Source organism: Chiroxiphia lanceolata, chromosome 6 (assembly GCF_009829145.1).
Source record: "Chiroxiphia lanceolata isolate bChiLan1 chromosome 6, bChiLan1.pri, whole genome shotgun sequence".
NCBI lineage: Eukaryota > Metazoa > Chordata > Aves > Passeriformes > Pipridae > Chiroxiphia > Chiroxiphia lanceolata.
The window spans coordinates 6,246,463-6,266,630 of NC_045642.1; the positions used below are offsets into that span (position 1 = coordinate 6,246,463).

General features: G+C 47.8%; 1 protein-coding gene across 3 annotated transcripts in view; it reads right to left on the reverse strand.

The window, feature by feature from the left end:
* The window catches only part of BDNF (brain derived neurotrophic factor), a 40,005-nt gene extending 34,764 nt beyond the window's left edge, over positions 1-5,241 (reverse strand). Inside the window, exon 1 of one of the 3 annotated variants that reach the window (XM_032691339.1) lies at positions 4,932-5,241. In XM_032691339.1, coding sequence (XP_032547230.1) covers positions 4,932-4,934 — 3 coding nt within the window. In that variant the 5' untranslated portion in view covers positions 4,935-5,241. Of the gene's footprint in view, positions 1-3,801; positions 3,824-3,940; positions 4,117-4,931 lie in introns of those variants that run through there. The other 2 variants (XM_032691334.1, XM_032691341.1) reach the window with 2 other exon arrangements.
* Between the last annotated feature and the right edge of the window lie 14,927 nt (positions 5,242-20,168).

A 20,168-nucleotide genomic window follows, 5' to 3' on the forward strand; every position in this document is an offset into this window, starting at 1 on the left:
GAGTATGTCTCAGAGATATTTTCAGTTCATAGGAGAAGCCAGCGCCCTACCCTACACCTTGCTGGCACGTGGGTGTAGGGATTCACCAAAGCTGGTGAGCAGCTTGCATGAGAACCTGCTCATCACGTGCCCTGGGCACTGCAGGATGTCCCCTGACATTTCCCTGTCAGGGCATTTTAGTATTCCTAACAATGTGGTGGGAGAGACACAGAAAGGAGGTGTAAAAATGCTTGGAAACTCATACACAAGAGAAACATTGGATACTCACACTTGTTTCAAAATCCTACTTTCAGGCATACAAAAGTAATACCTTTTTTTTTTCACATATCATCTGCCCATATTCTGTGGTCCTTATGACTAGCTGGACTTGCTGACCATAAATGAAAATGAGGATTACAAAAACCAGTCCTGCATTTGTTAATTTTTTTCTTTCTAGTTCTTCATGCCCCAAAAGCCATCAAATCCATTTTAAGGACCACTTTGACAAGCCTGCTTTTGCTAGCCCTAGTTTCTTAGCCCCAGTCTAATGTTAGCTCAAAGGGGAGGGAGCCGTGAAAGTGTCTATCCATATGTATTTTGCCTTGTGCTACCTGTCTCTTTCCCAAGGTCTAGGGAAACTACTGATTTTCCACAATTTTGAGAGGTACTGTTTCTTACAGATCCTTTTCACAGAACTTGACATGACTATTTTTTGCCAGAGGAATGAACTAGTTCTCCTGAAATCTCATGGATACTCTCTTTGTTTGCGTATCTGATTTAAAAAATTCTAGCACCTACATCTTCAAGTGCTCATTGGTGATTTACTACAGTGATTCACGGTAAGACTTACAGTTCTAAGGAAAATCTGTCCCTTGGGATTCATCCACCTTTCCAGAATTTCTCATGCCAGGGCAACCGTATGCCACTGTATTTAGGAAGCAACTTATGGTTACTAAATGGCACACAGTCTGCATTTTCTTAGGGCATTTCTAAGAGCTCAACAGTGTTGGTGTGATAAAGAAAAGAAATAAAGGACTTGCTGTAAAAAGCCAAATGTATGCGTCCAGCCACCTCAGATTAATGAAATGCTAGACATTAATCCACCAGCACACATGCCTGTGAATGGTGGCCACTAAAAATAAATACTGAGAACTATCAGGTCATTTGAAACAGGAAATTGTTTAACAATGCTGAAAATCCAAGAAGTTATCCAAATGGAGAGCTGCTGAGAATGCAAACTTGCAGAGGCAATACTTATGTCAAACACCATATTAAAAAAAAAAATCTCATGCTGGACACAGACACCTGACAGACACCAAACCACTGAAGACAACACTTGTGGTACCAGGTAAAATAAAACTATTAAAACAAGGGGAAAGATAAACTGCCGTGTCAAAACTTTGCAGGATGAAGAGATATTCAAGGAAGATCGGACATTTTACGGTGTCATAACCGTAAGAGATGAAAGGTGGTGATGAACCACCACCAAAGTGGTGACAGCTCTTGGAGAAATAGTAGATACTAAAATCAATACAGCTACTTGCAGATTAAGGTATGAGTCACCGTGAGCAAATGTGACCAAATATGGCCCAGTGTCATTTGTTAGCAGCTGCCTGTCCCATGCGTCTCTGCAGAGAATCATTAGAATTCAAGAGAAACATGGCAACAGAGGCAGAAAGGGAAATACCAGAGTTTTTTAAGAGCTGGTAAGAAAGTAATGGGTGCAAAACTAAAATATAGGAAGATACACAAAATTATGCATGGAGTGGAAAATTCATATAAATAGAAGCTCCTTGGCAACCTCCTATATAACAGAACAATTTATTTTGGGAAGTGGATAGATTTTTAGTAGGGCTCGTCAACCATTAGTTCACAGTGGATGTATCCAGATATTAGCTCTACCACATGACTTCATCCTCGGTGAAAAAAGGTCAGAGGACGTTTCATTATGAATTTAATGAAACCAACACTGCAAACTACGAGTGTTTGAGTTTCACCCAGCCTGCAAATGACGGATGCTGCTGCGACCTGGCTCTTCTCGGCCTCCTCTCTCCTCGCCTTAGAGCTGCCAAGAACTGCCTCCTATGGCACCCTGACAGGCAGCCCCAGCAAACGCAAGTTCTCCAGGTGAAAATGGAAAAATCCACGGAGGGATCCTGCCCGGCCCCTTTCCCCGGCCGGCCTGGGGGCGGGGGGCGCGGCGCGGAGCCCGGGCCGCCGGCAGCGCATCTCCCGGAGAGGAGAGCGGCCGCTTCGTTTTCGTGATTAAAAAAGCCCCAAACCCCGCCACCCCAAACAGATACCACCGCAGCAGAGGCGCCAGGTGACCGACTTCCATGGGAGCCCGGCGCCCCTCCGGTGCCGTCCTGCAGCACCTCCATTTTGGCTGCGGCCGGTGCCGGGGCCCGGCCCGGCTCCGGTGCCCGGTGCGGCGAGCGGTGCCGTCCGGGGGCTGCCGGCGAAGAGCTTCTCCCGGGGCGCGGGGCGGAGTGGGCGGCGGAGGGGCGGCATCCCCGCCGCCCCCATCCCCGCGGCACCGCGCCCCCGTTTCCGCAGGACGGTGCCTCCCGGGGGGGAGGCGGTCGCCGTGGCAACCGCGGTGGGGGCGGCGGGGAGCACCGGGGGACACCGGCGGGGGGAGCCCGGCCCGGCCCGGCCCGGCCCGGCCCGCGGTGCCCTGCGCGGCGGCTCCGCCCGGCTGCGCGGTGGGGACGCCGCCGCCTCCCCCGCGGCGGGGCCGGCATCCCGCCTGCCGGGGGGTTCCCTGCTCGGCGGCGCTACGTGCGAGCCGGAGCGGGAGCCCGGCGGGAGGCGGGGGCGGCGGGATCCGCCCTCCCTCCCTGCCTCCCGCCCGCCCGGCGGGGCCCCGGCGCCGCAGCGGGGCCCGCGGGGCGCCGCCGGCTCTGCCGCAGGGAGCGCCCGTCGCCCCCGCGCCGTGGCCGTGTTTGGGGGCTCGGCCGGCCGCCCCTCGGCTCCGCCGGGGCGGGGAGGAAGGGTGGCTCCCGGCGGCCGGGATTCCCCGGGAGGGGAGGCGCAGGCTGGCTGGAGCGGGGCGGCGGGGGCAGCGCGGCTCCGTGCGGACCCTCCTTCGCGGGAGCGCACTGCCCCCGGCAGCGCGGGGAGCGGGGGGGTGGGCGATGCACAGCCTCTCCGTGCAGAGCCGGGGACCCCCAGAGCCTCGCTACCTGCGAGCGCTGCTGCTACCGCCGCTGCTCCGCCAAACTGCTGACTTTCCAGAGCTTATTTTTAGCCCGGAGACTAAATATTATTAGCTACATTTCTACGTAGGAAGAATCGGAAGCGAGCGGAGGGGGGGAGTGTGGGGGGAGGCACTAGAGATAGGGAGACGAGCAGAAAGCTTATCCGAATGATCTCCAGTTGGGGGGGCTGCGTTTGGGTTTCAGGCTTGTCAAACACACACACACACACGCACGCACGCACTCACATCATTAATTATAGCAAAGTAGATGCGGATATTGGATCATCAGCAATACATGCACGGCTCTCCCTTTCAGCCGTAGGTTGCGTACACAGAGGGGTCAGTTAATCTCCATGTAGGTAAAGATCAGCTGCGTCTCTTTATCTATGTAAGATCAGTCGTGCACAGTGCCAGCTAGAGCTCAGCTGCATCTCTTTAGCTATGCAAAATCAACTTGCATCCTTAGCTAGGAAAAAAAAAAAAATCCGTCGCATCTGCATCTCTAGGTAAAGATCAGTTGCATCTTTTCCCAAAGCATGCACACGCACATAGACGAGATTCCCAGGTTAAATCAGGCACAACTTAACTCAACTCGTAGTGCAATCTCATCCAGCTTCTCCTACCTTTTCTAGTCCTCACACACCGAGCAGCCAGCAAGGTAACAAAACTAGGCAAAGAGCAGGCACCCATCCCCGCACCACAGAGAGAGAGAGAGAGGCAGGAGCCGGAGGGGGCTGCCGAGGGGGTTCCCCCTCCGCTTACCTTGGTCACAGCTAACACCACGAGCAGTGGCTAGATCGCGGAGATAAATACTGGCATTTCCCAAAGTTGACACCGTCAAACCAACCCCCGGAGCTTGCAAGACTCTTTTTTTTTTTTTTCTTTTTTTTTTTTTTCTTCCCTCCTCTCTTGTTCCTATTCCAGCCCGCACCGCTAGGAATTCAACTTAGCCCAGCTCCAGCGGGGCGAGAGGGCGGCGGGCGGGGAGGGGAGGGAGGGGAAGGTCCGGGGGGGGGGTGGGTTGGCGGGGGAGGGAAGCCGGTGCCCGGTGCCCGGCGGCTCCCGGAGCCGGCGGGGTCGCGAGGCGAATGCGGAGCGGTGCGGGGCCGCCTCCCGCCGGGGCCCCGCTGCCGCTGTCCAGGGTGCTGCCGCCGCCACCTCCCCGCCCCGCTCCGCTCCGCTCCGCTCCCCTCCGCTCCCCTCCGCTCCGCTCCGCTCCGCTCCGCTCCGCCGCCGCGCCCGCTGCGCGCCCGGGCCGCCCCGAGCCCCGGCCCCCCGCCTGTCACGTGCCGCGGCCGCGCCGCTCCGCGCCCCCCCCTCCCCACCCTCGCCGGGGCAGCCCCGACCCCCGCTCCGCGGAGCTGCCCCCCCCCGACGGCCCCCCCGTCCCCCCCGACGGCGGCCGTCAGGCGCCTCCCGTGCCCGCCAAGGGAGAACAGGGCAGGAGAGCGAGCCGGGGAGGGGAGGCGAGCGCCCGGTGGCAGCCCGGCCGCGACAGCTCCCAAGTTTTCTCTCTCAGACGCGGTGTTTCCATCGCAGCCCTAAATCAAAGAGCGCCGCAATTAAAGTTACGCTGTCTAAAAACACAATTCTCCCGGCCTCCGCGGGTTACGCGCTTTGGTGTATTAAGTACTAGAAAGCCGAGCCCGTAATATCAGATGCTGTCGTTAAGCAACATCTCAAGCTTTTGTTGTTGTTGTTGTTTTGTTCTTCTCTCCAGTTATTAAAAATAGGCTTTTTTATAGGTACTCACCATTGTTTCTTTGCTGTCCTGGAGACAGAAGTGTCTTAAAATCCAGTCTCTCCAACAGATGCTGGAAGGTAATGTGTCTTGTTTGAAGTCATCATGTGAGAACTTCTGCTTTGCTCAGTGGATCGCCCACCACTTGGTGTGACTTATGAATCTAATAACCCTTTGCAATATCCGCAAGCTTAAACTCTCCACCACCTTGGTGCCTACAGAAGACAGAAAGCAACTGGCAGGGAGTTTTAAAAACCTATAGATTTACGCAAACGCCTTAGCTCAGAGTCACGTTTCCCTCTGAGTTCTTACGTGATCTTAATGAATGAGAGGGGTTACCAACAACACACTATAAAACGTGATCGCAGCCGCCTCCCAGGAAACTGGAGCGGGACAGTAAGTTCCCGAAGAAAGTCCTGGCCGGCCGGGCGCGCCGTGCAGTGAGCCCTGACTCCCACCGCCCTCCTTCCACCTCCCGGCTCGCACCTGGGGCCGTGCAAGACGAGCCGGCTCTGGAGATTTGCAGTGAGGACAGGTAAGTAACCATTTGGAGGTTTTTTGCGTTTTTTTTTTTTTTTTTCTTTCCCCGTGTGTTTTTGTTTGTTTGGTGTTTTTTTTTTGTTTGGTTGGTTTTTTATTTGTTTGGGGTTTTTTAATGTCACGTTCGCTCTGCGCTCACACGGGAAGTGCTCCAGGGACTTGTTGCATACTAGGTCCTGCCACAAGAGGAGCGTGGCACAATTGCCAAGACAAGCTGCCTTCGGAAACCCCTGCTTTTCCCCAGCAGCAACTTCCCCGCACACTTTTTCTCCCCCTCCTCGCTTTGTCCTCACCGGGAGGCGCATCCCGGGGGTGGGCTGCCCTGCCGACCCCGCACCGAGCCCCCGCCGCCGGCGAGGCGGAGGGAAGCCGGGCGCATCCCCGCGATCTGCCTTTTCCTTCCCCTTCTCCCCTCCCCCCGGGGCCCCAGCAGCGTCCCGGCTCCGCCCGTGATTTCTGTGGCTGGGTCCTGTCGAGCCCGCTTGCGTTGCGAGAACACCCTCACACCTGGGCGTAAAACTGCGGTCTCTGTCCCCGAGAGAGGTGGCCGAGTCCCGGTATTACTCCTGTCAAGGCTCACAAAGTCCTCGTCCCCATTTTGTCTCCGTATCTCGAGTTTATTCTCAGTGGCTGCCCCGCCTCCCCGGCTCAGAGAACCCCGCGGGGAGGGGGTGCGGGCAGGGGTGGGGTGTGTGGGGGGGTGAGGGGCGGGATTCTTCGCCTTTGGAGGCGAACTGCAGCCGGCGGAACCTGGACTTGCCAAAGTTTGTGGGTGCTGCCTCTCTTAAAAAAAAAAAAAAAAAAAAAAAAAAAAAAGAAAGAAAGGGAACCAAACAAAAAACCCAAAAAAACCCACCCAAGACCGAGAAGATCCTCGTCCACTCCCGTTCTCTCCTGATTGACTGTTGGAATTGCATTTACGGGTCGTTTCTCTCCAGAGCGCTCGTTTCTCCCGCCCCCCGAGTCCCAGGTACCTCTGCCTGGGAGCCAAAGCAAGCAGCCTCTTCCATGACAACCATCTATGTTGATCCATGCAATAACCAGCAGATGCTGCCCTAAGACTGGTACAGCTGGTACTTTCCTGCCTCGGCTGTCCTGGGGGCAAGGTGTTAGAAGGAAAGTCAAGTGGTCTCCAGCAAAGCTGCCTTGAGGAGAACTGCTGAATCCCTTCACCTGCACCACATGCTGCTGTTTGCCATGTACAGGCAGAGCCCGTCAGAAAGGCTGTTGCTGATGTAACACTGCACCCGACAGATCATCCTATCACTGATAGGGTGTCACCCGAGATACATCCTTAAGTACTGATCTTCGGTTAGGAAGCTGAAGTTTTCCTCCCACAGCTGGAAGTACTCCTAGTTAGTGTTAATACTCATCAGGAATACCGGTTTTTAAATGGCATTAGCGTTAAAAAAAAAAAAAAAGTGTATATGTTTCAACAAGTGGACTTGCAGTGCTTTCTCCCAGTCTTCTAAACAATTTGCTTCTGCCTCTTCCTCAGGGGAGTAAAATTATTTGGTAGTATCTACTTTGGGTAGTAAGTTGCACAGTTCATGTTTGGATTACATAAATACATGCCTAAATCTTCAAAGTTTCTGACTTTGTGGCGTCCTCAGTGTTTTTTTATAGAGAGAACGTTCTAAAGATGCAATATGAGTTAAAACATATTTCTACATACTTATTTTATAGCTCAAGAAACACAGTCTCTCATTGAGAAACTAATTCTACCTGTAGCACTTGTAAGAAAGTACTTTATCTGCAGCACTGTTCCTACTTCTCATTTCGTTAAATTCTAGATATCTTCATTTTCTCATGAAGGTCTCAGCTGTTACAGATGCCCAGAAGAAACCTTTGCTGGGTCATAGTATTATACTGATGCAATAACGTTAAACTAAAAAAAAAAACAAACCCAAACCAAACAAAACCAAAAAAACAACAAAAAAACCCCTTCCACAAATTCTTCCCAGGAGATCCACAGCAGGAATTGGACATCTAGCCCCGTCCAGCTGCTTTTTCCAGAGCAAATTGATGGGGTTTGCCCAGGGTCATGCTGAAAGAACCACAAGCAAAGATACTCTTTAGAGAGCTAACTGGAAGAGCTCCTGGTCAGGATTTCTGCTTTAGCACAGGACTCCACCCACTTCCCTGGGGAGAGGTGAGAACTGATAACCCATCTCATACTCAATAGACCCAATTAAGCACGTGTTTGCTGAGGGGATAGTTTGCTTTAGATTGCTTCCATGTAGTTCGTGAAGTGAAATAAATAGGCACAGTAATCAAGGGAACGATACAAAAGCGTATGGAAGAACAAAAGGTCATTGGTAGGGTAAAACGGGACACTGTGGAGCAAGAGAATTATCCGACAGAAGAGGAGGAGGAGGTAGCATAAATCATAGCTCTTTCCTCACAGTGCCATTCACAGGTGAGCGAACAGCCCGAGTCATTCTGGTGGACCAGAGCTGAAGGTGGGACATCAGTTAATGCGCCCAAATGATGGAGGAGAGTCACTCCTCTGTCAGACAGCTCTGAGGGATTCCTGCAATAAAGGCATTAGAAAGGGGAGGGAGTAGAATTAAACCCAGATGCCTGTTGAGTTTCCAGACATTTCCTTTCCCTATGTCTTGTTTCCAGCCACGGTTTTTAGCACTAGAAGAGCTTTTTCCTAGGCCACGGGAGAGCCGGCCGGGAAAAATCACTTAACGCGAGTAGGTGTGGAGGGTTATTTTTCCTTATTACCGTAGAGGGGCACAAGTGACTCAAAGTTACTCACTTGACAAGTCATACACTTCAGTAAAAGTTGGGACTAGTGAGTAGAGTTTAGCCCACCGTTTAAAACTAATAATCAGGTGATCCATTTACAGGGTGTTGAAACGGGATAGCTGTTCCCCGTTTGCCAGAATGACAGGGCACAGCATTTGCTACATGCAGGTAGTTCATACATATAAGGCAATGTACATCTCTTGTTCCAAGTCTGTTTATCTTGGATTTACATTGTTACCAGATGAAGTATACAACTGCACGACTTGACTTCAGTGGGGACTACTCATATGTAAATAGTGACATAACTGTTTAGCAGATGAGGCCTAATTAAGCGGGAATAGGTCCTACACTTTCCCCCTCTAAGAGAAAACAATGTGAAGAAGCTAATGCAGGAGCATTGCTAAAAAGTCACAATGCCTTAAACCAACCTATGAAACACCCTGAAATCCTAAGCAAGCTGCAAGTGTTCTTTTCCTTCCTTAAAATACCTTAGAAAACAATGAGCTATTACTGGTTGGCTTTTTCACATAGTTGAAAGGCTACCAAAATGTGTGGATAACTGCTAAGCACATGCTAAAAGACACCTTCCATCCATTATGCACAGCTGCTCCTTCAGAGATCACTGAAAACCCGCCTCAGACACCAACGTTAGCAATCTGAGCAGAATCAGATGATAACAGTAGCTGTCAACTTTACGGAGATGCTTCTGAAATAAGAGCTATGTGACATCATTGCTAGTGTGAAACGGGGCTGCCAGCTTCTCTCCATGCCAGCAATCTAATCATGTGTTTGAAAGAAAGGTCCCTCAGGGTCATGGTGTGCTAGTTTTGCTGGTAACCTCCTGCTTCTTCAACAGGCAGATTTGGTGCCTGCCCTGCTACTGCCTGGAGGGTAAATACCAGCCTCCCAGTAGGTATTTAGGGTAGCCTCCCATCAGGTGTTGATTTTCTGTGCCTGATCTCCTCCTCTCGGAGATTATCTTGCTCTGGTATTTCCATCTTTCCCCTGATCTTCGTGCTGCAAGCGTTAGCAGTCTTTCACTCTGCCTCCTCCCTCCCTGGAAGTTTTCCTTTCTTTCTGAGCCTACTTGTCTTCAAACTGCGTGTATTCCATGCTGGTAACATGCAGATGAACATCGTAGTCATGATCCCACTCAGACACTAAACAAGCCTCCCACCAATGCCTTGTCCTCCTTTAAAGTGCTAGAACATTTCATCTTGCTTCTAGTCTCCCAAAAAGCACCAGGAAATCCTCTGGAGTAGGCAGGCAGCAGCATGTGTGCTTGTTGTGTTTGTACCTCAGAGAATGGCTTGTCATGGGCTCACCTCCAAGAGCATGTTTGCAGGGAAAAGGGGGTGAGACCCCTGCAGTAGGGTGGTGGGTCCATAGCCAGCAGAGAGCTTAGGCTCCCACCCACCTCAGCCCACAAGAGAGGGGCTTCAGTACCACCATCAACGGGAGGTATTTTGCACGTTGACTTCTTCTAAGATCACAACTTATGCCAAGCTCATATTCACGTTTGGTAAAACCAGGAGAGAGACCAAAGGGCAGCTCAAGCTCAGCATTCCCAAGGAAACCCAGCACTGCTGCAAGTCAGGGCCAGTCAGGGTTTCCATCATCCAAGTTGTTTGAAGCAAAAACCTTGAGACAGGTGGCTTGGCCAGCATTCCTGAACTGTGGAGGCAACAGCACGGGCTGGAGTGGGAGGACATGTGCTGGGGTAATAGCGGGTCTGTCAGCATTGGGTCGGCCACCAGCTGGCTGATGCCATGGAAATCCTTTGCTCTGCACTTTTGGCGGGCTCTAGGTACCCCACATCCCTCTCGCAGCACGGTGGGGCTGCAGTAAGGCTTCAAGAACAGGTCTGAGAGTTTTGCATTAATTATTTATTTGACATCCACTATGTAAAGAAACACCACTGTAAAAAAGTTTTGCTTAAACTATTCCTGTCATTCATGGAAAGGATGTATTTCAGAAAAACTTCCGGAATTAGGGTTTTGTTTTTCTCAAACTACCACAGAGGCAAATATAGTTCAGTGCTTGCACAGCACTCATTTAGGTTAGCTGCAAAAGGCAGGAGATGAGATAAATGTAATGGAAACTACTGGCCCATGTAAGTTCTCCTGGATGACCTGAGCAAAATGAGCCACCGGGTATCTCTTACTAGAAGAAAACCAGAGATAGGGAGAGAAATCAGAACCTGGAGAAAAAAGAAACATGACAGCTGTAATCTGTTACTATTGCAACCTGATTATGGGATTCGTTGACAAGGTGGGGGACCCTTTCTTTTGGCATTAAAGTCTACACCTTGCTTCATGTAACCACAGGAAAATATCTCCAGGCATGTCAATCTTTAAAACTGATTCTTTCTTCATTTTTCCTTAAAAAGAGCAAACATACAACATGACTGTGAATGAAATAAGCTACACCACCACCTCATCATATTTTTAAATGCTTTTATGCACAGTCCTGAGTTAGCAAAGAACTCCAGAACTTCCCGTGCAGAAATACCCTTATAAAAATATAGAGGATTAGCCTTAATTGTACTCAGGAGTGAAAAGTAAACACATACTTCAGTTTCCTTCTAAAGTTAATGTTTATAAGGAAACTATCTCCCAAACTACATTAATCTACTTCTTGACAGTCAAATACCCTATCAGCTTCCATGGGAGTTCACAGTAACAGCTGTGTGCTTGAACCTCGTGGAGCATGATAGAAACGTGTTATTGTTAAGAACAAAATATCTCTTGGAGAAATTATACACTGAGCAGAGAGCAAGAGGAACTGGGTATAAGGATTATTAAGAGATGCTGGTGAGCTCTGTGTAAGAGTGACCTCTGACTTTGTCTCAGCATTCAAATGATGAACTCTCTCCAATGTAACTGTGTTCTCTGTAAGTCCCCCCGTGTAAAAGGGGAAGAAGGGGAGATGACAACAGAAAGAAGAGAGGAGCAGGGAAATAGTAATGTAGGATAAAAACACTGAAGGAGAGTAGAAACACAGAAAAATTTACCACTGAACTGAGGGCATTTAGTAGAATAATAACCTCCATCCAGACTCTTGCAACAAGTTAACTAAAAAAACCCCATACCAGCTATGTATGCAATTGTCCTGTCTATTTTTATCCTGTCATTTTCAGACTGAAATGACAAACAAATTCTCCCCTGAGACAGTATTCACAGCAAGCAGGAAATAGTGCTAATGTTGACCTAAATAAATAAAGCTGCTCCTGGGTAAGAATTCCTGCAAGGATCCTTTAACACAAGATACTTTGAAAACATTTGCTGAAAAATGCATATGAAACCCTGGGGAACAAACAACCTGCTAGACACCATGGTCTCACTATCCCAATTTGGCAAGCAAGGTTGAGAGCTTCATAAGAAGAAAACAGGGGTACTTAGGGTAAGATTTCTGATGCCAAATCACAAGGTCCCAGTAGACCTCTCAGTTAGAGCACAGATGAATTTGCATAGAAAAAAAAGTATTATTTTGTGGAGTTGTACACGTGGTTTTGAGCTAAGGTGTACATGCAGCTTTAACTACATCCTATGACAATTTGCACGATGCTTTCTGCCTCAGGTGGCGCTATTACTCCTGCTTAACTTTTTGATAGGGTCATTCATTGCAGTTAAAGACAGCAATTACACACTTAAGCAAACAAGTTATGTGCATCTTTAGAGGCACTGTTTACTGAGGTGAATTAGATCTGTTGTCCTTGTTCAATCTGAAGCTGTAGACCCGAGATCCCTTTCCAAAATCAAGCTCTGCAAAGACAGAGCCAAATCTAGAGGAAAATTTTATGGAGGCTTATTTGGGATTTTATTGTAAACTCATCAAATGCAGCAGTGTTAGAGGTTGTTGGTAAAAATATTATTTTTACCTACTCCTACTTTGTATTTGCATCATAGATTTGAAGATGTGTTTGCTCCATTTACAGCCCACATACTGCTGCAGCATCCTTTCCTTTGCTCTACCTGATAACCTGTCAAAAAGGTGGGCTGTTAGCAAAACCTCCGCTGAGCAGCAATTAGCAAGTCTTCTATTCCAGCAGAGATGACAAAATTTACTTTTGTTTTTCCGACACTTGAAGCTAGAATGGCACAAAAGGGCCGTTATTTTCCTTTAGAGCCCCCTGTAATGCTGCCCATTTGCCTTAAAGATGTTCTGAATGGGCTCTATATGGAGCTTTTGGGTGCAAGGATGTCATGAATTAATCCATTCAGCCACCGAAGTCCTTTCTGCCTTTCACCACATCCACTGGAGTTGAACTAGATATAATCTTTGCATTTTCTCTTCCACTTTGTTTTCTGATGTGTTGTCCTGTTCTAACTGTTCCTCATAGGAGCCAAAACAACTTTTGTTTGTGACTTGGGGAACTTTATTGAATAAATATATCTAGAAGTGTTCCTAACACTGAACAGCACACAAACTTCATGATTACTTTTATTGTCTCTTATTGAACTGAAAATATTTTAATAACCTGAAAGATTCTTCAGTGAACCATGCTGGATCTGTGCAATTTACAGCATATTTAAATATTTTTACATTGGTACCCAAGATTGAATTCCAATATTTCTCTTTTGTATCTCTGAGCATTTTAATACACTTCTGGGAACACTTACCTTTTATGATGAAACCAATATTTTCTAACATAAAGTGGTGATTTCGGCTTAAGTGCAACCATATGTATCTTAGGGTAAGGACTTTTGGTTCTAAATAACTGGTTAATGTTAAGTGTCTTTCACAATGAAAATGTCACAAACTACTATATATCAGGTTTCTTGATAAAGGGCAGAACAGTGCAGCTTCTACAGTTAAGGATAAATACTTTGAGGCACAATTACAAATGGGGATTTTTTTTTCAATGAGAGCGGTACAACTACAGAGATATGGGAGAAGCACAAACCAAATCTGCTTAATTTAATGAGCCTATCTCTCTTGGTGTGAATTAGATCATGTCTTATTTTAGTTTACCAGTCTGATTACTGGTGGGTAATAACACTACTAAACCTAATTCTACAAAACTATGCATATAACTTATTCCTGAATCTGTACAGCATAAACCCCTCATCAGTAGAAGCATCACATTTGATTATTTTGCTTCAGGCACTGATCTCAAATCTCTCAGAAAGCTGAATTAATCTTTACAGCTTTGAGGGACACTTTTGTGTCCATTTTACAAGAAGACAAACTGAGGCAGAGAGCCTCTAAACTGCCAGTAAATGACTCTGATAGTGCAGCTTGGTCCCTAAGCAGTTTACCCACAACAATAATGCCGGTCAAGATTTGGCAGTCCCAACACTTTTTTCCCAAGAAATATATAATGACTCTTCTCCCGTGTCTTCTGGGCATATTACTTTGACACTGGGAAAAGATCCATGTAAAAATATTTGTATCACAGTATCAAGGATATGCATGCATTCATGTGGCCTAAGAGCAAAACACTGGCAGGGAGCAATTATTAATTTGGGGATAAAATGACTTGTTCAATGTGTACATAAATTAGGAGAAAAAGCAGAGGACTTGGGCAAACAGTGAGGGAACAGCAATCAGATTTTCCAGCTCTTAAGCCTTCTCAGACTCACACTGTCTACTCTAAAGGTTAAGAGTCACCTGTGGATCACAACATGTTTCTTGTGCGTTTACTCCATGGCCTGCATCCTGGGGCAGTGAATTTGGAAGTTTTATAGAAGAGCCATGGAATCATAGAATAGAATAACAGAATACCTTAGGTTGGAAAAGACCTTTAAGATCACCAAATCTGACTGTTAATCCAGCACTGTCAAGCCCACCACCAAACCATGGCCCCATGTGCCACGTCTACTTGTCTTTTAAACACCTCCAAGGCTGGTGACTCAACCACCTCCCTGGGCAGCCTGTTCCAATCCATGACAACCCCTTCTGCGAAAAATTTTTTCCTGGAATCCAATCTAAACCTCCCCTGCTACAGCTTGGGGCCATTTCCTGTTGTCCTATCGCTTCTTAACTTGGAGAAGAGGCCAATCTCCATCCTCACTACAACCTCCTTGCAGGGAGCCCTCCTTTTCTCCAGGCTGAGCCCCCCAGCTTCCTCAGCTGCTCCTCATAGGGCTTGTGCTCCAGACCTTTCCCCACCTCCCTTGACCCCCTCTGGACTCGCTTCAGCACCTCAATGTCTTTCTTGTAGTGAGGGGCCCAAAAATGAACATATAATTTGATGTGTAGCCTCACCAGTGCCGAGTACAGGGGGATGATCACTGCCCTAGTCCTGCTGGGCACACTGTTGTGGATACAAACCAGGATTCCCCTGGCCTTTCTGGCCACCTGGGCACGCTGCTGGCTCATGTTCAGCTGCTGTCAACCAGCAACCCATGTCCTGTTTCACTGGGCAGCTTTCCAGCTACTCTGTCCCCAGCCTGTAGCGCTGCTTGGGGTTGCTGTGACCCCAGTGCAGGACTCAGCACCTACATCTTGTTGGCCCTCATAAAACTGGCATCAGCCCATGGATCCAGCCTGTCCAAATCCCTCTGCAGACCCTTCCTACCCTCAAGCAGATGAACACTCCCACCCAGCTTGGTGTTGTCTGCAAGCTGACTATAGGTACTCTTAATCCCTTCGTCAAGATCATCAATAAAGACATTAGACAGGACTGGCCCCAACACTGAGCCCTGGTAACATCACTTGTGACTGGCCTCCAGCTGAACATAACTTTGTTCACCACCACTCTTTGGGCTCAGCCACCCAGCCAGTTTTTACCCAGTGAAGAGTACACCCATCCAGGCCATGAACAGTCAGTTTTCTCCAGGTGTCAAAGGCTTTGCTAAAGTCCAGGTAGACAATATCCACAGCTTTTCCCTAATCCACTAATCGGGTCACCTTGTCACAGGAGACCAGGTTAGTCAGATGGTCACGAAGGCAGGGGATGTTCCTGCTTGTGAGCCGACAGTGGTTGTACCGCTCACCCGGTGCCTGCTTTCCATTTGTGACTGGGTATCCTTCTAAACCCTATCTTGGCTTAGAGCTACAGCAGCTCAGCAGCAAGATGAGTGCAGGGCTCACCCCCTGAGCCCCTGTGGAGTGCTGTGCTGGGTGTCTGGAAGCACACCTGCCCGGGTGGGCACTGGCAGCAAGCCTCACCTGCAGAGCCCTGTGGTGCTGGGGGCCCTCTGTGCCACGGCAGCCATCCCATGCTGTGCCACCAGCCTTCTCTCTTTAATCAGGCTTTTCATCAATCAGCACCTGGGACAAAGCACAGGCCTGAAGAGTAGATGATGCCTGCCAATGTTTTCTGATCTTTTGTGGGTGACTCATTTTTTGGGCAGCCTGCCTTCCATGAGGAGGAGAAGGCAACTACCAGGGAAGGGAGGTGGGAAGATTCAGATAACTACAATAAAGATAATTCCAGATTATTTGTCAGGAAAGCTCAAGATGTCTATCCTTATCAATAATTTCGGTCTCTGAGATCTATGCAGTCATGAGAGAAATGAAACTTGGCCTAAGGTTTCCCTGGCTTTCAGTGGGTTTGATTGTTGGCTTAAATATCCAGTTGCTGTGAAGGTGCTGTCTCTAATAATCTTACATTTATCTTTTTTCTTGTGTTTCTCACAAGTCTTTTGACATTCCTTGCTCAGGAGTAATCCCCACTAAACCTTAAGTATGTGTCAGTACCCGAAGGAAAAAATCTGGGAGTAAAATCTAAAAGATAAACCATAAGGTGAAAAACAGATGATTAATTGCAACTAAGTAGGTAAGAAGAATGTCATGGAATACCAGTACTTCTCAATTATTTAAACTTAATCAGGAGCATATAAATCACTGTATCTTAGCATGACACCTTCCTGTACCACTAAGTCTCTCTCAAAAAATGTATTTTGGGTATTGGTCTAAAGAGTGTTCTAAGAGAGTAGGGCAACACAAGCCAGAACAATGGTAAGATGAAAGGATTCAAACAAAAGTTGTATAGTTAATTAACAACACAAAGCTACATAAAGAGCCTTGAATTAAATTTGAAAAGTGCAGGCTGGATTCTTAGCTGCTTAAATTGACATAGCACCATGGCTTTGTGGAGCTGATCCACCTTGCACAGAATGTCTTGCAACCTATCTTGCAATCTATCTAAGGTGCCTTGGGCCTCTTATAGAAACAGTAAAGGAGAAAACCAAACAAAAACTGTTCAATTCAACCCAATGATGGCTTGACTATATTGATAACTAAATGAAACTAATTAGAAACTTTTTGTCCGACCTAACTCTTTATTATGATAAAGGCTTTTTCTTGTGCAAACTGATTATTAGACCTTATTCTCTGTCATTTACATTTACTAATCTGGATAGTCAAAAAGTGCTGATGAATAACCCGTGGGCTCTGAAACTCATCAGTATGGAGAGGACAGAGATCACAGACATGTGAAATAAATAAGTACAATGTGCCAACGTTTTCCAGCCTTATGTGTGCCATTTTATAAGTTTGATCTTAAGTTACTCTTCCCACTGCAGCCATGTTGGCACCATCAAAAGTAAGAAACTTCTGAAATAATTTTGTCCTGATGTCAGAGTGCACACTAAGCCCTGGGAGGTGCTGCTGTGTTTTATAGAGGGAGGCAGGAAATTGCCTCTTCCTGGACCAGCCAGACAAGCTGTCGGCAGCATGTGGGCTCTTTCTAGCAGCTTCTCCAGAGGAAACAGGGTAGGATGGGAGCCCATGGAGCCAGGAGGGATTAGGTGCAGGTGACACCTAAGTTTTCTGTGTGGAAGGCAGGAAATGCTAATGGATGAGGAAGTATTTGGTGGGGGTCAGCAGCAGAGAGGGCACCGGGAGAGATGATAGTGAGAAGGCCCCAGTGGGAAGTGCTGTGCCAGTCCAGTACAACAGCACCTGGGGAGATACTGGTGCCACAAGACACAAGAGTTTAGGTATCTCAGGTGCATCTGGGCTGCAGGCAAGAGGAGGCATCTCCAGGTGTTGACTCCAGCGCAGCTCCAAATTCTTAGGAACAGATTAAAATCTGAGCCTCTCTCTTGGATCTCAGCCCTCGCAACCTGCTTCTCCTCCCAAAGCAGTCAAGGTTGGGATTCAGACAAGACTTTTCAAGTTTTCCTTATGGAGATGTGGCTGGTGGTCACACACCATGCACTGGCAAGTCCTACAGCCTGCTCATGGGATGGGAGGCAGGCAGGGCACGGTCCCCCTTCACCACTTCACATCCCCATGAGCCCAGGGCTGCCAGGCAGAGGAGAGGATGGGCTAACGTATGCAGGAATGGCAGAAGGGCTCTGACAAGTGAAAAGGCTTTTACTGATCTGAGGACTGTGGCTATGTAAAGGAGTGTCATGTTCCAGAATGAAAGGCTGGGCATCATGTAGACCTACTGCCTCCCAGTCTTTCTCATATGTGAGTAACACATATTTACATGCACCTGTAAGCTTTTTACATGGAGACAAAGACTGGCTATAAACCAGAATAGAAATGCAGCTATTTAGGGAATAAAAACTGGAGTTTAGAGAATGAAAGCAATGGCACGAGAAATGGTTTCCTTCAGCTCCTGATGCCCTGTAGGTTGAAATGAGCTATCCGAAGACTTTTTGCCGGAGGTGCACTGGAGGACCACTGTCAGCACAGGTGCTACAGTGAAAACATGTTATTTGTATGAGATAGGGTAAAAAAAGTTGGGAAGACTCTACATCTCTGCCACGCTGTCCTACAGATGTGACCCTTTCATGTACAAGGCTTTTTGTTCATAGGAATAGGTGGGACTATGAGAGCAGGATCTGAAATGCTCGGTATTTTCCTCGGTCTTGTCAAAAGCAAAAACTGAAGTTGACAAAAATAATTTAATGCATAATCATTATTTCCCACACAGAAATTATGGCTAGATTGGTAAAAACATTTTCACTTAACCACTCTCCCAGACAATACACAGTTCAATGGCCAAGTACTAAGAAGTGACAGTGCTTCTCCCAGTAAAATTGGGGCAGTACTACAGTGTGTAAAAACCATTGTAGCTGTGCAATCTCAGACTCCCTCACCTTCTCCTCCTACACATGCATGGTCTATAAAGGATGCAGGTATTGGTGAGACAGGCGGGAGCATGCAACACGAGCCTGGACACCCCAGGAAAACTCTAAACCCGACCTGCTTCATGGTTCCCCATGCCCTCCTGGACAAGCCACCTGATCTCTCCTCTGAGGAGATACCAAGAGCCGTGGGAGCTCCTTACCTCCTGGAAATGTTGGGAGGATGCAATCTTCCATCTGCAGGGCACGCAGGTCCTGCCACCACGGAGATGCACCAGTCAGACACACCAAAGCAAACACACCAGTGAAGAGAGCAGCGAATCTGTACAGATGTAAGGTGCTGGTTGTGTAACAGCCAGGTGATTTACGTTTGCTATCTACAGATAGGGATGAGACATGGGTTGCCTGCAGCTTGCATGCTCATACATGCACACCCAGAGGGGGAGTAAAGCAGAGCCCTTGGAGCTCAGTCAAGGCAGTGATTCAGAGGCAGAGCAGCACGTGTAGGGTAGGTAGCTGCTAGCCAGGTACTTGTTGGGTGGGCTTGGGCTAATTAAGCTGATTGGAGAAAGGAATCAAGGATCCAGGAGCGAGAAGAGAACAAAAATGCAAGTCAAAATTCAGTGTCTGCTGATTTGATGCGTGATTTTATGGCAGTTTACAGACCTGTGTGTGAGAACAAAGTGGAAAGCATCTATTTTTATGCTGTGGAGGGGTGCTGAGCTGAAGACGAGACTTAGTTCATGAAACACAGTTTGGCTTCTTTTTAGTCTTAATCCACCTCCTGCTACACACTCCTCTGTTCAAAACACCACACATCTTCATAACATTGCTTGTGTGCGGGGTAGCCTTGTTTTGTTACAGGACTGGGTTCAGGGAGGAAATTGGTTTCTGATGCTCAGAATGGCTTTGTAAATGAATGATGAATGAAGATGCAGGCAAACTGGGAGATACAGGGAAGAAATTGATAAATAGAAGAGAACGCTGCGGAAAAAAACCAAGAGGATCTGAATTACTTACACAAAATACACCAGTAATTTGTGTGCTTGTTGTGAGGTATCAATGGCATCTCTCTCCCTGCTGCACTGAAACATGCTTTATATACACAAATAAAGGAAACTGGCATCCACCCCAGTGTTTTTGTTAGTTTTAGAGAATCCCCACATTTAATTTCCAAACTTGAAAGGAAATAAGGAATCTGGAGCTCTAGAGATCATTGCTGTTTCCTTTCAGAGCAATTCTGCATGTTTGACATCTTATCTATTGTTTATGTCAGGCAAACAGAGACTGGACAACACAGAGTGGGCTGCAGCGGTGAGACGGCGAGTGAATACCTATGAGCCTCGGTGATTCATCATTCCAAGGAGCTCTTGCTTTAATCACAGAGGGCTGCCAGATGAGGAAGACCATGAGGATTTATGACTTTGGGGCAGAGTGACATCTGTCCTAGGCATTCCAACCCAAAACTACAAATCAACGCTTTTATTAGAAAGTGACGGCATTTGTGGTGAAGGGTTGAACACCCAAACGCTCCCCAGCACAAAACTGCCGTGTGAAAGAGCAACCCCTGCTTGACCCATGGAAAAATCAATCTCAAATTAAAGCTTTTCAATGGCTGAGAGATCCATCTGCAGGATCTTCTCTAGCCAAGGTGATCTCGCCTTTCTGAGTGTTGGGCTTCCTATTTTGTCACAGACATAAGAGGTGTGGAGTTTAGTGCTAGGACACTGTAAGCAGCAATTAGCCATGAAGCATTGCCCAGTGCTGGTCACTTTGTCTCACTGCTTCACTTTCAGAGAGTCCTTTTTACCCCCCATTCTGCTGTTTTAGATGATGCTTGGTGTCTGCGTCACGTTTTACATAAGACTGACGCTCCCTCCACAGCTGCACTTCTCCTCTACCACAACCAGCTGGGTCCTGTCTGCAAGCAGCAATGCCTACAGGTCATGGAAAAATGGAA